Source organism: Alternaria postmessia, assembly GCF_024291825.1.
Source record: "Alternaria postmessia strain BMP 2775 chromosome Unknown scaffold_29, whole genome shotgun sequence".
In the NCBI taxonomy this organism is placed as follows: Eukaryota; Fungi; Ascomycota; class Dothideomycetes; order Pleosporales; family Pleosporaceae; genus Alternaria; species Alternaria postmessia.
The window spans coordinates 222,878-240,069 of record NW_026260102.1 but is presented as its reverse complement, the minus strand read 5'-3'; the positions used below and the strand labels follow the sequence as shown (position 1 = coordinate 240,069).

At 50.0% G+C, this 17,192-nt stretch overlaps 3 protein-coding genes across 3 annotated transcripts; 1 reads left to right on the top strand and 2 right to left on the bottom strand.

Moving 5' to 3' along the window:
• Positions 1–1,000: 1,000 nt before the first annotated feature.
• J4E82_005515 (uncharacterized protein) lies at positions 1,001–2,251 on the top strand (the record flags this gene model as incomplete). Its single annotated transcript, XM_051731779.1, has 3 exons — positions 1,001–1,153; positions 1,249–1,660; positions 1,713–2,251. 3 exons carry the CDS (start codon positions 1,001–1,003, stop codon positions 2,249–2,251), a joined length of 1,104 nt encoding a protein of 367 aa, XP_051588508.1.
• A 6,226-nt stretch (positions 2,252–8,477) lies between these two features.
• On the bottom strand, positions 8,478–10,363 carry J4E82_005514 (uncharacterized protein; the record flags this gene model as incomplete). The annotated part of the gene is made up of 4 exons (XM_051731778.1): positions 8,478–9,568; positions 9,636–9,726; positions 9,785–10,141; positions 10,235–10,363. The coding sequence occupies 4 exons, from the start codon at positions 10,361–10,363 to the stop codon at positions 8,478–8,480; spliced, it is 1,668 nt and encodes a 555-aa protein (XP_051588507.1).
• An 837-nt stretch (positions 10,364–11,200) lies between these two features.
• On the bottom strand, positions 11,201–17,075 carry J4E82_005513 (uncharacterized protein; the record flags this gene model as incomplete). Its single annotated transcript, XM_051731777.1, has 3 exons — positions 11,201–12,901; positions 12,947–17,018; positions 17,071–17,075. 3 exons carry the CDS (start codon positions 17,073–17,075, stop codon positions 11,201–11,203), a joined length of 5,778 nt encoding a protein of 1,925 aa, XP_051588506.1.
• Positions 17,076–17,192: the final 117 nt, after the last annotated feature.

Sequence of the window (17,192 nt, the reverse complement as noted above, 5' to 3'; positions counted from 1 at the left end):
AACCGGCAGCGGCACACTGTGAGTATCGTGTATTGATTGGGCCTGAATATCACTAGTGTTGCTGCCGAACGGTGAAGGAACGCGCCCCTGCTCCCGGGGCCGCGTCGACGTTCCAGCTGGGACAGCATTCGTCGGGGCAGGGAGCTGACCGTCAGCGAATCAGACGGAGCGGGCCTAGCTACGACGAAGCCCGTTGGACTGCGGAGCCTGTTAAGTCCAACTCGAGAAGAAAAAGCAATTACCCAATCCTTCGCGCTCTGCAAGCTGCAAGATCCACGATATCACGGCGCGGCATATGCGAATGGAGCAACTATCCCGGCAGTGTTGAAAGCAATTTTACTCTCAACGAATCCACTGGATGTTCCTATCTACTAGTTTGCAGAGAGGGGGAAATAAGGGACGGAGTGGGATCACCGTAAAGCAACAACAACCCACCAACATCAATGTGTTACGGCCATGAAAGTGGCATGCTTTTTCGGTGGCTTGGCATGAGTGTGTCCCCACTCGCAGTGCCTCTTTGCAGGACACTTAGAGCGACAAAGATGGCAACAAAGCTTTGACACTATGCCCCGTTCGATTGTCCATGCAGGTCCCGAACACTAGCTGATCGTTTTCGCTTGGAAGGTCGGGCCCGTTCAGTTTCCCATAGGTGTGAGAGATGTGCATTGGTCTGCTCGAGCCTCGGACGCGCTGCAGGTATGTTTGTTCTTTAGCATGGGTGTCTCAATTCGTGGGCGTAAACAAGGCTGTGAGTACGTCAGTTCACTGACACTCCTTGCCGCCACTCGAGTTCCTCATCTAGAGGATAAAGCAGTCGATATCAAGGATACGCTGCTCATCCAAACCCCATCCTTCCCCTGGTAGCACATATCCAGCTCTTTCGTACTTGTCTTTTGATTCGGCGACACCTCTGCCAGCGATATCCTCCCCGGGGAACAGCAGAGCAGAAAGCGAAGAAAAAAGCGTCTTCACTACGACCTTAGCTCTATCAGCCGCCGAGATGGGCAAGCCAGCAGACTTTGCGAACATACTCAATGGAGTGATGTGGGCTCAGGTGGTTCTTGGTACTTTTCTTGTTGCATTGCGAATGTACACGAGACAGTACATTGTCAGAAACGTCGGATGGGACGACGTGTTGATGTTGGTCAATCTGGTAAGTTACGTTGCTTACTCCCAGACAACAAAAGCACCTCTTCACAAACAATCATCTCAACATTCATCGTAAGCTTTTATGACTGACTTTTTAAGGCTACCTTTATTGGCTATGTCGGCTGTATATCGGTCGGTATTACCTACGGTGTTGGTAAACAGACAGCGGATATCGTTCGTCTTGACCTCAACTACTCCAAGTCTATCATGTGGGAAGCCATCGGCCAAGGCATATGCATCATGGGCATAGCTGCTTCCAAAGGCTCAGTAGCGCTCTTCCTCTTGCGCATCGTTCTCAAGAGATGGCATATCGCTATCCTCTGGTTCTGTATAGTCAGCACAACAGTGCTTTGCATCATTACGACAACCCTGTTATACACACAGTGTGTACCTTCGGCATTCTTGTGGGACCAAACAATCAAGGGTGGCTACTGCTGGCTCAACTTCACCGAGGTCGGCCTGACCATGGGTGCTTGGTCTGCAAGCATGGACTTTGTTCTTGCTCTCCTTCGTACGTAACTCTGCTACGCAATGATTTCGAGGACGACACTGATTCAAACTAGCCTGGCATATCATCATGGGACTAAATATGAAGCGTAAAGACAAGATCGCAATCGCATCTGGTCTTTCACTCGGCATCTTCGCGGGCGCGTGCTCCGTTGTCCGGACTATCGAACTACAATCTCTGTCGTCCATGGAGAACTACGTATACGACACCGCTAGCATGCTTTTATGGTCCTCTACCGAAGTATTTCTCACAATTGTTTGCGCCTGTGTACCAGTCCTCCGTCCGCTTTACGTCCGCATCAGATACGGTACCCGTGGCGACTCTTCAGGCCAAAACTCATATCCACTCAAAGACTACTCCAAGTCTAAGAGTAGTCGCGGTATGGATGGAAGCAGAAGGTCAGAGAAGATATACATGGGCCCTGGAGAGAGCGTGTTACAGACAACTGTTCGCATGGGCAGTGATACAGCGAGCGAGGAAACGATACTTCGGGAGAGTCACGCCAACAACGCATGGAACAATGAGCCAAGGACAAAAGATCCCAACGATATCACGATCACTACTACGGTCAGTACGAGGGACGATTATGTATAATTATAACAGGACAAATAGCACACATCAATGCTTGTTTGGAAACACTTATCTGGAGCAACACCTAACGTGACGCGTGCCATCTATCGAATTCTTGATTGTTGGTACAAAACCAGCAACAAAACGCATGGACAGAGATTCTGCTACTTAAACAAGCCACGAAAGCTCGCGATAAAGCTATATACCGCTAGCTCTACCGTGGATCAACTTTGTGTCAAGAGGTCTACTTGACATGAGCGACGACAGCACATCTTTCATTTCCAAGGTTGTCAAGACGGCCTTTATTAGAGCACTATGTGCTACCAACGACAAAAATAGTCAGTATATTCTCTGACCTCATAGAGCTATGTAGACAGTGACACAAACACACGACGAACTCCTTGGTAGAATAGCGAACGCTTGATACATGTTGTGCGTGAGCGTTTCTTCTGCTCGGGGAGGAGTCCTAGGGAGAGTATCTCCCCGCACCACCTTCTCAACAGAGGAGAATTGAACGACAGACTAGTGTCTCTGGCCCCTGCCTCCGGAAGGCGATGTCTGTTCCCTTTTTCTTTAGTACTGCAGCTGTGCCTCATCGGTTCACGGCCCCACAATTTTGCCCTGCGGAAGCTTGCAAGGGTCTTGCCGTAGCCGCAGCCGTCGCAACACTCCTCTGTAGATCGCACTCTCCCCCTCTTTGATTTTACTTTTTGAGCACTTTTTTTTCTGCAAATCTACAAGGCGTGCTGCAGCAAAATCCGCAAACAGTATGTTCCCCACCAGCTCATCGCGTTCCCCGCTCGGGAGGAGTGAGATCCGTTCCCACCTCGGGTCGGGTCATCACCCTCCAAGGCCCTCGAAGAGCTTTTAGATAAGGATCGTTGTGGCTTACTGCAAAGCTGCATGACTGTGGAGAGCGACCTCCATTTTGCTTATGTGATACTCCGACCTTCTTCTAAGTGATCAGCAGCACTGTCTAGTCGGAAACTCTCGGACACAATTTAGCATGAAGCTTGAGCGTGTGCGTTGCGTCGATTTCCTCCTCACAAATGTACAGTCGCCCTGATCTACTGTGTTTGGAGACGCGAATTGATTGACCAAGATGTAGAGGAAGAGATGGAAGATATGCAGTTGTTGTTTGCTCGCATTCGACTGTGAGCGATGCGCTTGAGTGGTAAATAACGACGAGGCAAAAAATGTTCACGACAATGAGAAAACAGTCCCAAGATCTGTTGCCACCAAAGCGACTGAGAAAACATGTAACAGTTTGACAATACAACAGGTCGATATATAAAGATAAGATTCCTTCTCAACAGAACACACTCTTCGATAGTCACGTGGACACCTCCTAAACATCGAGATAGCTAAAATCCCTTAGAGAGTACAGGAGTTTGTGTAACGCACAAGTTTAGCCGCATCTTCGTTCTTCCCAACAGTCCGATTGAGTTGCGACCAAGGTCCGGGAGAGACCGGTCCCACGTCCTTCACACTACGATCCTCTCTGTCCGTCAAGGCTCGAGAGCAATGCGATGGTGTGTAGCTCACTGGACACCGCCCGTGCTGTTCCGGATGGCGGCTTGGGTCATGTTCTTCCTGTGTTTCGGGCTCAACAGTAGTTGATATAGATAGTCGGCGGAGGTCTATCGCTCTATCAGCATGTCTCAGGATAGGTTTCGGCAAAGCTTCGCTCAAACGAAAAAATTGTAAGTGAACTTACTGTTGACTGATCTTTGACGTTGGAACTCCTTGTACTCATGTGACGGAAGATACGCGCCACATCCTGTTGGAGTACATGCGCGGGATGTGGGTGATTCATCTGCAGCGCTACTTCCTGGTTCAGTTCTTGCTCGAGGGTAGGTGTCCAGGGATATTGGTGTGGAAACAGGGTCGCTATGCATGGCTTCGCTGTCGGTGAGCTCGAGCCTACTAGGCCAAGGCTCATGCTTTGAGAGATCAAGATGAGCACCCATGCAGCCCAGCTCTGTCAGATCAAGCCGTTTATCTGGGACTGGTGACTGTCTTCTAGCTCGAATATCGCGACGGAATTGGTCCTCGCGGGCTTGGATGCGGTCTGGGCGAATATCCGATTCCCCATTACTAGACACCATTCTGTCCACATGTGGTGAGACGATGCAGGACGTGAGATTCGCAGGTAAAGAGGCTGAGAGTAAGACGAAGGAATGGTGGTAAGAGTACCAGGCAAAGCGACAAGATGATGGACCAGGGTGTCTACTGCAGCTGAGATGATATTGCTTGCGAAGATTGCCAGCACTACGAAGTGTTTGTAGAAACATCGACAAGACTGATCAGACATGGGTATATATACGACTTAAGAAGCGGCTATATAATGTGCTGGCGGCTCGCACATGCTTTTGCGTGGTGGGTGAATCTCTAATCGTGCTTCCGACACTCACTCATGCAGGTCAAGTTCCCACAGGAACATGAACAACGAACGTTCCATCAAACCAGAGAATTCGGAGAGACCGTGAAACAGTGTGAGCCAGGATTCAGGAGTAGGTCTATCCTCCGAAACGTCTTTCTTCGCCGACGACCTTACCGTATGCGACGAACGGTAGCCCTGCAGCAAGGCGCTAGTACTCGTTCGCTCCTGGGAATAAGGCTTCAACGGCAGCGCCGGACTGACACGACAGCATTCTCGAAGCTTTTGACACAGGAGCCGTGCGCGTTGAAGCGTCACTGCCGTGAGCCGTTTGCTTCGGCTCGCTCTAACCTATTAGGCTCGTGGTCAGCCCATGTCAGGGCTCATGTGGTCTGCGACGTAGACGGATAGGATCAGGATGCCTGTATTCTATCCGCCGCCAGTATCACACGGGTATACCGATGCCTTCGCAAAGTCTGGGGGCCAAGACATCGTGTTTGGATCCTGAAGCCTACATCCATCCAAAAACGTGTGAACTACCGGCAAGAATCGATGAAAGCTTTCACCGCTTGTCCTTGAGTTTGTTACCGGGTTCATACGCTAACTACAAACGTTCGGAGAGACTGTCGATCCATTATTATCATGGTGTGCATAGAATTAACACGATGGTGGTACAGTTCGTGCACCCTGCCGTCCCAGTCCATTGGAGTGGGTGGTGGCTGCATAAGCGGAAGACACATGCATCATGACAAGACATGGTCGAGAATTACTGGCCGAATAATCCGTACAAGTTAAGATCTCTATGGGTCACCAGTAGCAGGGCATGAGCCGATGCCTAGTTCGCGATATTGCGACACCCAAACCAACAAAAGGAGCGCACGACCTTTCTATTCGCGTCCATTTGAGGTACTGAAGTGGAGGTAGAATCGCGAAAGGCTACGGATGCGGTGCAATGATACCCAATCGTTTCCAGCGTCAACTCATGAGATGTCAGACGAAGTAGCGGTAAGCTTCTCCAGTTGACGTTGGTGCTCACCGGAAGCAAGGCGTCTGACCACTGAACAATATGGGGGAGACATAGTTCCTGCTATTCCAAGTACCGAACTTGGATTCTTCTATGGCGTTGCGGTGTGCCGAAAGTTATTCTACCAACGACTATTCGGACGTGTTGCACAATTCGGGCAATGGCCTACCAGGGTAGTAAACAAGCCTTAAGACTTGGCTGCATGCGGCGTGAACCGAGTTCGTGCCACAATAACCGCGCCTGTCACAAGGATAGACTCGGTAACCACCCGTACGTCTCAGGCTAAGGCATATCTAATCTTATCAGCAACGCCGGGTCAGAGACGACTGTCTACCAGATGGGTGTGCTACGACCTAATGAGCTTGAACACGGGTTTGCTTCTACACACTGTCTCTCTCTTCCAGCACCCTAAACAAGAAGAAGACTCGTCCGAAGTCCTTGTCATCTAGGAGATCAGACCTTATAGAGTAGCTGCGCTGTGTTCGTGCTAAACACTATCCACTGGGCGAAGGCAATATCATCCATTTAACTTACCTAAAACTATCCACTAGGACCATGATATCAATGCGGGGTCGGACACGCCGACCTTGTCAGCCTTGCCGGCACGTCATTGTACAGGGTTCCTCCCGCTGCCTGTTTGGGGAATGGGAAGAACGCGAACAGCGACCACAGTGGAGAAGGGGTTGTGGTATGAATTAGATCGGCAACGGCGAGTCCGAAGCTTGACGCCAGGTGATGCGCTATCACAACTGCGGCGCATAGTGCTCCAAAAAGCTAAACGGTGTGTTCACGACGTATTTGTGATGAGAGAACACAACGCACCACTGCGGTGAAAGATGGCGGGGGCCAGGGTAAACGGGGCCAGTGTCGGACCTAAACACGGGGCAGCTAGATATGAACTTCTGGAGTCGTTGGAAGTCGAGATTGATGTTTCTACCGAGAGGTAATTCTGCAGCGGCATGACGTCAGCATTACTGTTGTAAACACGGACAATCATCAAGTGCAAGAACAACTATATACTGTCTTCTCTCTGATACGTTTAGGAACTAAACAGTAAAGTGCAAGTAATGTATGATCATGCCGGAAGAGATAGAAATGACAATGCTTACTTATGACTCTTGCATTCTATGCATAGCTGCTTTTCCAGTCTCCTACCCACCTCTTCGCGATAAGTCTCGTCCAAAGTTTTCGAAGTAAGCGTTGAGTGTGTTCGCTCGGTCCATTGTCGCTATACTGTTTGTGAACATCCATACACCAACAACCAAACATCACAACCCTGGACGGGGTACGCATTCCTTTGGACTCGTTACATTCCAGCGCCATATCACTTTTCGACACCGTGCAGAATCCTCTAGCGACACCAAGTTCACTTCTGTGGCTCAATCAATTGAGACAACGAGCTCTTTCCGACGTGCTTTTGCTCTACGTGCTTTTGCTTTTCGACGCGCTCTCTGTTGAGCACGATTGTGCTTCTCGATAAGCTTCAACGTGTGATCGATTTTCAACTCCTGAGGGAAAGTGACAGGGTTGCGCCAGTAGTCCATAGGAGACCCTATGGAGAAGTGAAGCCAGGACTCATCCGCCACGCTTCCACAGACACACATCGTATCGAGTGACACTGTACCATTCTTCATAAATGCGCGGTGTGTTAGCCCGCAGCCTGGACACAGCTGGCCGATACGCAGTTCGCCGTTTGGATGCCGGGATAGGTCTTTGACGCCAATCTGGAGGATATCGGAGCATGCAAATCTTTTGGAAAAGACAAGGCCACATGCTCGACACGTCAGATGTTTGAAGGGGTGAGCTCCGCGGAAGTGAATCAAGGTGTTTTCGGTGCCGCATTTGCATAAGAACGCTCCGTCCGCAACATTCATACCGTGGTTTCGGCGTGTGATGTTCGGGGTTTCCTGGTCGTACCAGAGACTATCATCTGGGATCCCTTCAGCACGACGTGCTTCCCTCAAGTCCTTCTCCAGTCGAACAGCAGATTTGGGCTTGTTCGCAATGCGGAGAAGCAATCGGATGGTGTTGACGACGTGTACTAGCATTTTTGTGTTGGTGGATTGTATATTGGACGATTATTTCGTTTGATTGTTGTCGTCTGTGTTGGTTTGGGGGCCAGTTTAGTGGATATATGATGATTTGTTGGCTGATAGGAGGTTGGGCGAGTCAGAGGGAAAAGCAAGTTATGTGCAGAAAGTAAGTATTGTAGCAAGTTAAAGTGTACCATTATGTAGAGTCAAAATTCAGTATTTTCAGCTAGGCCTCTTCTAATGAGACATTGGCCCATACTATCAGGATGTCGTATAAGGTATTAATCATCATTTGCGCCCTGGCATGAGCACCTGTAGTATCACTCAGAAGCAGACATACGGGCTAAAATAGAAACGAGGTGTTAGACCCTTGGATAAGGCTGGTCCAACAAGTGGACGCTAATTGGATAAGTTTTCTGGTACACCAAGCTACCCCTAACCCCTAGGGTCCATGTCTACAGTATTTATTTTTTCTTCTGATGTTTTCACTAAACACTAGAGAACAAATAAACAGTCCTGTTACATTGCAGTCCCCAGGTCACCCGTTTACTGGTGCGCAGGCATGGTTGTAGACTAATAAGAATAGCTTTCCGTAAATAAAGTGTTGCGGTTTGCCTATGCTTGGGGCTGCCGCGCGCTCACAACGTATTAAAACTTGATCTCAACGATATCACTTAGTGCATCCGTGGTGAATGAGATAGCATTAGCTAATGCGTAACACCACAAGGTGTTGGTACTGTTCAGCGTCCTTTTATTCATCTTCTAAATAACCATTGAAGACATGCGTGGACGACACCATTCTCATTTTGTGTCTTACAGACTATCCGTCTCCACTCTTGTCGAGACCTTGTCTTTCTTCAGTCCGGTAACAGTCTCCACGTGATCCGTCCCCAATACCGCCGCCTTTATAAACAAACTCGCTGCAAAACTCAAGAAAGCAAACACCGTGTAGGTGATCCACATGTTGCGCATCGCATACGCGAAGGCTTGTTTCGCGGCAAGCTCCCATGCTGGATTTTCGAAGGTAGCAGGAAGCATAACATTGGCCATCGCACTATCGCCATCAAGCTGACTCAAGAGGTTCTGTGGCAACCCGGCGTCTCGGAGAAACGAAGCGCGGTTGTTCATCGAATTTTGGAAGATGGTGCCACCGATTATGGTCGAAATTGAGACGCCGATATTGCGGATAAAAGATAGAGTTGCAGTAGCACTTGCAACATCATGCTGTTCAACCTGACTTTGGATAGCAATCATAGGCGCTTCGAATAGGATACCGGATCCTAAGCCACCAACTATAACAAGGCCGACTGCTTTAGCTGTCGATGTGTAGGCATCGAAGGAGATAAATAGGCCAAAGCCAACGGTGAGGAGAAAGGTACCGACCCAGATTATCTCGCGAAAATGTCCCGTCTTATGCATTATGAAGCCACAGAAGACTCCCGCGATTGCGCCTGTGACGATGAAAGGGAGAAGAAGCAGTCCAGATCGTAAGGGCGAAGCTTCGAGGACGGCTTGGAAAAACAGTGGTAGATAATACTCTCCTGCAATGAAGACGAAGCCGTGGAAGAAGACAACGAGGAAAGCGGCGATGTTTGTCCTTCGACGGAATAACGTCATGGGAATCAAAGGATATTTCGCCATTTTGGCCTCGCTGTAAATGAATGCAAGGATCATGGCTCCACCCACTACGAGTAGTGCAATGACTTTAGCAGAGCTCCATGGAAATAGGACGCCACCGAAATCCAGACCCAAGAGAATCATGAGTGTAAATCCGAGGAAGGTGAAGATTCCGAGCCAATCTATGGCTTTGATGCCATCGAAGAAAGAGGTGTGTTCGTGCTTGATGTCCAGGAAGAGAAGAATAAGCAAAGCGGCGAATCCGCTGATGGGTAAGTTGATGTAGACTTTGAATCGTAAAGACTAGATGTCAGCGTAGATTCATGAAGCTCGATGTGATGGTAAATCACTTACAGCACCATCTCCATGTCACCAGGCTAGCGAAGATACCTCCCAGAACGGGTCCGATACCGCCGGCTAATGCCCAGATGCCTTCCGTAAAGCCCTACGCACGAAGTGTTAGCCGAATCCATCAGCCCAACATGATGCAACAAGCGGCTTACCATTAGCAAACTCCTCTGCCTCAGGCTAAACAGATCGCTGATACAAACATGAACTAAAAGAATGAGTCCACCACCCGCCGTCCCCTGGAAAGCCCGCCCGATGATCAATTCCTGCATCGTCTTCGCCGTTGCACAAACAGCTGAACTAGCGAAGAAGATAGCAAGCGCTGCCAACATGATTGGTTTTCGACCCCAGATGTCAGACAACTTGGCCCAGATAGGGCCAGACGCGGCGTTGGCAAGTAGATACGCGCCTCCAATCCAGGTGTAGCCAGCGGCACTGTTAAGATCGCTGGATATGGTCGGCAGGGCTGTGGCGACGATTGTTGCATCAAGGGCGGAGACGAAGAGCGAGAGCTAAATAGAGTGGATTAGCGAGAAGTTTATTGTGAAGATTCTGAATATGTTTCATCGAAATGATACGATGAGAAGTGAAAAGCTCAGACGTACAAAAAGCGCCGTGACGATAGCGATCATCCTGAACCTACTCCGCTTCCCGTTCCATGCTGCTTCAACTTGCAGTTCATCTTCTGTCCCGCATTGTCCCTTCTGCGTCATTTCCACCTCCTCTTTCCCCATCACGGTTGATTGTGGGGACCTTTCTATATCGATACTGGATTCTTGAGGCATGATTTCAACGAATTACGGTATCCCAACAGGCCTTAGCGAGTGCAAGAACAATACCAATGAGAAATGAATGGGTTAGTTATAGATAAACATGACTACAACTTAGAGGTCTGGATATGTACTGGAGAGAAGTAGGAGTTATCTAATGAAGAAAGGCTCAATGGCTGGAGGCTTGAAGCCCTTTTTTTTCCTGCGCGTCACCGCCAACGCCTTCCGCCAATCGGACCCCCATGTGGGGCCAAACTAGACACAACTACTTTCCTATCCGGGCTAGAACGAGCGCCCTTATGTATGCTCTATGCCTACATGCATGCCTTATGTAGCTGAGTGGAATCCGGGGGAGATGCGAGACGTCCTGGTAGGTTGTTGTAAGAAGGTCGATCGGTATTGTTTATTCGGCGTACATACATGCTGAGTCATACCAAAACTCAACTACTTGGATCATGACTGGCATGATTGGAATGATTGTATGGTCTGGGCCGCAGTGGTATGCATATGCCAAGAGACGGAGTATGCGACGTGGTATTCGTGTGTTGCTTTTTCGTTTTCGCCTCAGGCCAAGAGAAAATGTCTTGGTAGCATGCAATGCACCGCCACTATATCCCTCTGGCATGTTATCTGTACATGGAACCTGGCAACTTTATGTCTGTAGCACGATAATATTCTTAATGTCCCGTCGCTGTAAATGATGGCCATGATTGACCCAAAATAAAGCCTGGATAATACCTCCACGACAATGATATTACTCTATAAAACTCAAGCTTTCTAATCGTTCCTCGAACCCCCACTTTAATAAGGAATTCCATTAGTAATAAGTTGGAACCGATCATATGTTCCTGTCGAATAGCTTCCCCTACTCTTCTCAATCAGGCCTCTCATATAATCCGCCGCCTCCCTCTCACTCTTGTCCAATACAAATCGATCACGGAAATTCTTCATACTCTCGGGTTTAAAGCAGGGCAGTCCACTGTCCAACATGACCTGTACGACGTGACAAAGATGTTCACAGTGCTGTCTGCTAGCGAGGAAAGCTTTGACAGTAAGTTCCTCGAACCAGCGGTACGCTTGCGATTGATATGGGTTTGCGGAGTTCTTGCCAGACATGACAGCGATCATTTCGGCTGTGAGTTTGAACGGTGCACGTTCAAATTTGATACCGCCGGGTGCGATATCGAAGCAGAAACCGAAATCGATGTGGATAATGTGGCCAGCGTCGTCGATCATGATATTGCCGTTGTGGCGATCTTTGAACTGTAGGAGGAAACTGATGACTGAATAGGCAGCCATTGACTTGACAAAGTTGGAGCGTGCCTCCTGGTAGCGAATCGAGTCCTCGTTGCCGTAGCGTGACACGAAGTAGTCGTCGAGTCGGTTAACGGCCTCTCGACCGAGCATGTCGCGTGAGATAGAGTTGGGAAGGACGTCGATGACTCCACAACCTGGCGCAGTTGCTGTAACACGGTAGGGGAAGACCCAGACGTCGAGTCCGACGGTATTGAAAATGCCTCGGAAGGCGGCGATCATCTGTAACGCAAGCACGTCTTGACGACAGTCATCTCCGACCTTGAAAATCGCAGAGAGCCATGTTTCGTAGCTGTTGTCTTTCTTTTGCGCAACATCGCGATTCTCGTCCTCCTGCTCTTCTAGGCCTTGATCGTCAGGCCTGGTCTTTCTGATGCGGAACGTAGCCATGAAAGGTGTCTTTGCGTGACTCTGTAGCGGCTTGCCAGATTTACGATCGATACCAATGACTTGACCATCAGGGTTTGAGGGTAGGTAGACACCAACCTCCACTTGGATCTTGCGAAGTTCTTCTTCAATCTTCTGTTTCTTTACCTCCTTGGGTTCGTGCAGGACAGAGCGTAGAGTACCAGAGATACCCGTGACTTCATTAAAGAAAGCAAACTCGCGCTCGTAGAAGGCATGGTCTTCCTTGGAGAAACTGGATTCCAAACTACCCATCACCTTGTCAAGTGTCGGTTTGACGGGATCTGGTACCTCAGAGGCCTCATCTTTGTACGCGTTTGCCTTCATGTTCCAAATGATTTGATGGGCGAACAACTGAGAGAACTTGGCCGTCTCGATGATGTAGCGCTCGACGTACCCTAGAACGTCATATCGAAGCGTTTGCACAATCTGGTAGACATAGAAGAACATGACGTCCACAGAATGGCTCTCTAGTGCTCTCATCGCATATTGGATGATAAAGGGATGGTTGCCATACGCTGGAAGGAAGTACGTGACGGCTGTGATAGGGTTTACGGGCTTCCAGTAGAGCATGTACTTGAGCTGGAATGATACGTCACTTGGCAAGAGGCTGCCCAGGAGGATCTCAAGAGCATCTGGTTCATCCAACACCTTGTGCGGGAAGTTCAGTACCTGCCATCGCACCTCGGTGTTGAGACGCTGGGATTGGAAGCGTTTGAGGAGATGTACAGCGATCGCAGGATTCTCAGCCCAGGCCGTCTTCAGATGAGCGGACACAGCAGTCTAGCAATATTAGCCTGCATCATTCAGCATACACAGATAACTTACATCGGGAAGTGTGTTGTTATGGCGTCCGGCAGTAAAATGATGCTTCTTGCCGTAATCGAGAGGGAACAGCCACACCATAAGACGAGTCTGCTCGTTCGAGAGCAGTAGAGATAGAAGATCCTGCTTTGCCTTTAGTTTTGCGCCGACATCCGCGCCTGTTGTGACTTTTCCGATAATGTCAAGCTGCGCCTGCACGTCTGCAAGGACATGCGTCTCAGCCTTGATCTGTAGTCGATTGCCTCCAAAAGACCATTGCGGTGCTTTCGCGAACCATGCCAGAGCAGCTGTCAGTATGCGATCGGTCAACCGCCACCTAATAGTCGCTGATAAGGTAGTACAATGACGTGCAATACGCAGTCCGAGCAGAACGATATGGAAGTACGACTCGCGAGCAAGCGGCTGCGAACAACCGGCGCTCATCGCGTCAAGCGTAATATGCATCAACCGAACATATACGCGCTCCACATCCGCCCTGCTCAATCGTGAAGCGCTAAAGTGGCTAGACAAAAACTGTAACAGGCGGAAATGCGGCGCGATAAGGTTGTAGATTTGCTGTTGGCGTTTCGAGAGCGCTTCTTTGTCCGTTGCAGCGAATTCTTGCTTCCCGTAGAAGGGATCTTCGTGTCTCAATGCGGGACTGAAGATACCACGACGCTTGCGTACCGTATTTTCCCAATTCTCGGCGATAGCAACAAGGATTCGAGATTCCATACGAGGGTTCTCCTTTGCAACGCTTGTCCACAGTGAGATACCAAGTTTGATAGATTGCTTCGAGAAAACCGCAAAGGGAATTCCGACTAAATGCTGAACGATAGGCGATTGGTCTGTTTTGACCCTACACAGAAGCGCGGCTGCTCTCCGTAGTATGTCACGAAGCTCAGCGATCGTAACATGCTTGTGGTTGAGGGTACGATTCTCCAGGTCTACGAGGAGACTTGTCGCCTCGTGCAAGCTCCGTGAGAGGTAGGTTGACTTTCTTCCTGAGGGTGGTGCGCCCTGAAGCCATTCTTCTTCTTGATCAGCCACACCCTCAAGGAACTTGTACTCCTGTCTCGTCGTGTATTGTGTGATGAAGTCTGACGCAGTGTTGATGTTTATGCCCTGGCGTTCAATGGCACCAAGACGTTGGTCGGTTGACGGAATAACAGACCCCATCTCCAAGGCGAAAGATCGCCCTAGCGAGATGTGGCCAAAAGTCATCTCATCATCAAACTCGGAGAGATAGGACTGCAGGAGTCCTTTCACGTCGAGTGGAGCATTGTCAAGTGCTCCCTTCACCCATACTGTCGCACGCTTATGTAACGCATCGAGAGTCGCTCTTCGGAAAGCGTAGTCGTCTGAAAGTTCTACAACGATATTAGATCGCTTTGATGTAAACGTTGACTTCCAAGTATAATCGTCAGTCTCGCCTTCCAGGCAGCTGTACCACATCATAGAAAGAAGTTCCAACAGGGCGAAGAGTGCGCTTTTCTGACACAGGGTGGACGGTACTTCACGGATGATGATATCTGCACAAGTAGCTGCCGCTTGCTGAACGCGAGCGATGCGATGACAGCATGCTGAGAATATTGTCGCTAGTTGCCTCGCCAGGTATGGGGTCGAGAACGTATGTGACTGACCCGACACAGTCTTTGCCAGATAGGTTCGAACAGCGGTTGTTGTGATGGCAGCCATACAATTACCCACTGCACCAGTTCGCAGCTTTGGATCGAGGAAGTAGGCAAGTGCTTTAGTGCAATCACCTGTACTTGCGCGCAGGTCTTCGACCAGGTACGCGGTGCTCAAGAAGACTGCTTCTTGGTAACTCAAAGACTTGGTATCAGGCTCGCAGGATGGGAGCAGTTTCCCGAGCCGCTTCTTTTGCTCGACTGTATGTTCTGGTGACTTGCCACGACGCAACACGGTGTTGAGTTCTATGTCACTCTCGGAAAGGAAAGGTCGTTCCTCAGCGATGAGTGGCTTACTGAATCGCGCAAGAGTGCGCAATTCTTCCCTGTGTTGTTTCCCGAGATCAGAGAGAAGATCGAAGCCATGAACGACAATATTGAACCAGGCATCGCGCTGGAGCCCAATAATGGAGTCGTCGAGCTCTGAATACTCGGCTCGTTCCGCATTTCTTTCAAGTAGAAGCGCAAGAGGCTTCAGCAGCTGCCCAATCTCTTGAGCTGCAAGCTCCGTATCTCTTATATGGCGATGCGACGTCTCTTGAGCATCTCCTTTGCTGACTATTGTATCTAGTAAGTGTGTGAGGTAGATCTCAAAGGTAGGCTCATCGGCAGATATCTCCTTGGAGAGGTTGAGACGGGCTGCCATGACAGCTTCGAGTATAGCCCCGTCATCAGAGACCAATGCGTCGTGCGAGAGCTTAGTGTAGACCTTGAGCAAAGATCTGAACTCCCCAGGTGGGCTATGGACACCCAAGAAAGCCGAATCGGTAATGATCTTTGCGTCCACAACCTTGCCAGAGCGACCAACTTTCTGGATGAGCATCGACAGCGCCAGAGCCGTAATCTTGGGATCTTGACAATTCCTTGCAACAGAGACGATGGTCTCAACGACAGTGGTGTGTACATGGTGGGGTTCGTCAACATCACTCGGTGTGAGCGAGATTGTACTGCCATTCTGATTATCATACACACCACCTGAACGCGCAGTCTTCCCAGTGCCGTTCAACGTGGGAGACGAAGATGGATTTCGGTCGGGCTTGGGAGCAACGCTGATAACGTTGCCTAAACTGTAAAGCGTTGTAATAATGGCGTCCTGGGGGAGGAGGCTGAGAACAGCAGCGAGCGACTCAGCAGCAACGGAAGTTGTCCGATGATCGAAATTGGCTTGAACGATGACTCGAGGAAGCGACCGTCCCAGACTAGACGCCAGCTGCGGTGAGACTTTAGCGAGGATGGCCATAGACTTCAGTACTGTGGAAGCCAATTCATGATCTGCGCTTTGTGCAGGGTCATTGAGTACATTATCGAGCCAAGTGGTCAAAACTTCTGCATCTGTGATATCCGTATCGTCATCGTAAATGGTACAGCAGAGATACGTGACAAGTACCTTGGCTTTGACAGAAGAGGCCTGTTGCTGCTGCCAAGCCGACCCCACTCGTTGCAGGTAGTCCATGTCGTTCTCTAGACGTTCCATCTCCTCTCCTGCAATCTTGGCCAATCCTTCAGCCAGCGAGTTCTCGGCTGCATCCCTAAGAATCTGGTGGTTCTTTCTGTGGAGAGTAGTCTGGAGGTGGTCCAGAACAGACGTTTGCGACGTAAGATGCGAGCTACTTCCAACAAGCAACGAAGCCGAAGCCAGTACGACCTTCAGGAAAGAGTCGTGCAGGATCATGGCACCAAGTGGTCGCCCAGTAGCAGCGTAGTGTTTTGTATAGCGCTTCCACTCCCGAAGACCATGCTGGTGAGAGCGCGCATTACGCACAATGGACAGCACGGTCTCGAATGCGATGAGGAAGTTCTCTGTCAAGGCTTTTCGCACATCCTGAACAAGCTGGAGTCTGTCGTAGGCATTCCAGAAATGGGCATGCTCAGCAGCGGCACCCAGGAAGCCCAGCAGTGACAGACTGTGTGTCATGACGCGCGCCAGCTCGCCATCTGCCGCATAGTCGTCGGCTCCATCATCGACGAATTGTTCTTCCGAAAGCTCCGCAGCTGCTGAGACCCAGCCGGCGAGGTAGCTTCCAAGTGCATTGGCAGCTTGTGTTCGTAGTTGATCGTGTCGAAGGCCGAGCGAGAGGACGGCACGGGTAAGATTGTAGGTAAGGACTTCGTACGGCGCGGGCTCGAAAGTCCGAAGGCTAGGAGAGGGTGCAAGCGTCTGCGTGTGCGATGCGGCGAGGTATGGCGAAAGGCGTGAGAGCAGCTTCTCAGCGACATCGATCGACTCAATGTATGGTGCAGACTTGCACAAGGCGAGGATTGCCTCTAGCTCCTGCAGTTTCATGGAGCTCGACGCCGAGCATCTTTTGAACAATCTCGCAAAATCCGATTGCGTAGCCTCTACAGACGGCGACTGCGCGGACAGGCGCGCAAGCTTCTCGAGCGCATTGCTCCTGATGGTACGTCTGAGGGCCACGGTCAGTCACATGTTGCTATCTATCAGCATACAATACTCACACCATCGTGGAAAGGATTGCCGGTTGCTCTGCTGAGCGCTGTAGCGTAACGCGATATAAGAACGCGTAGCGATGAGTTGTCCTAGACCGAGTGACGAAACTACGACTAATACCGGCGTTCGG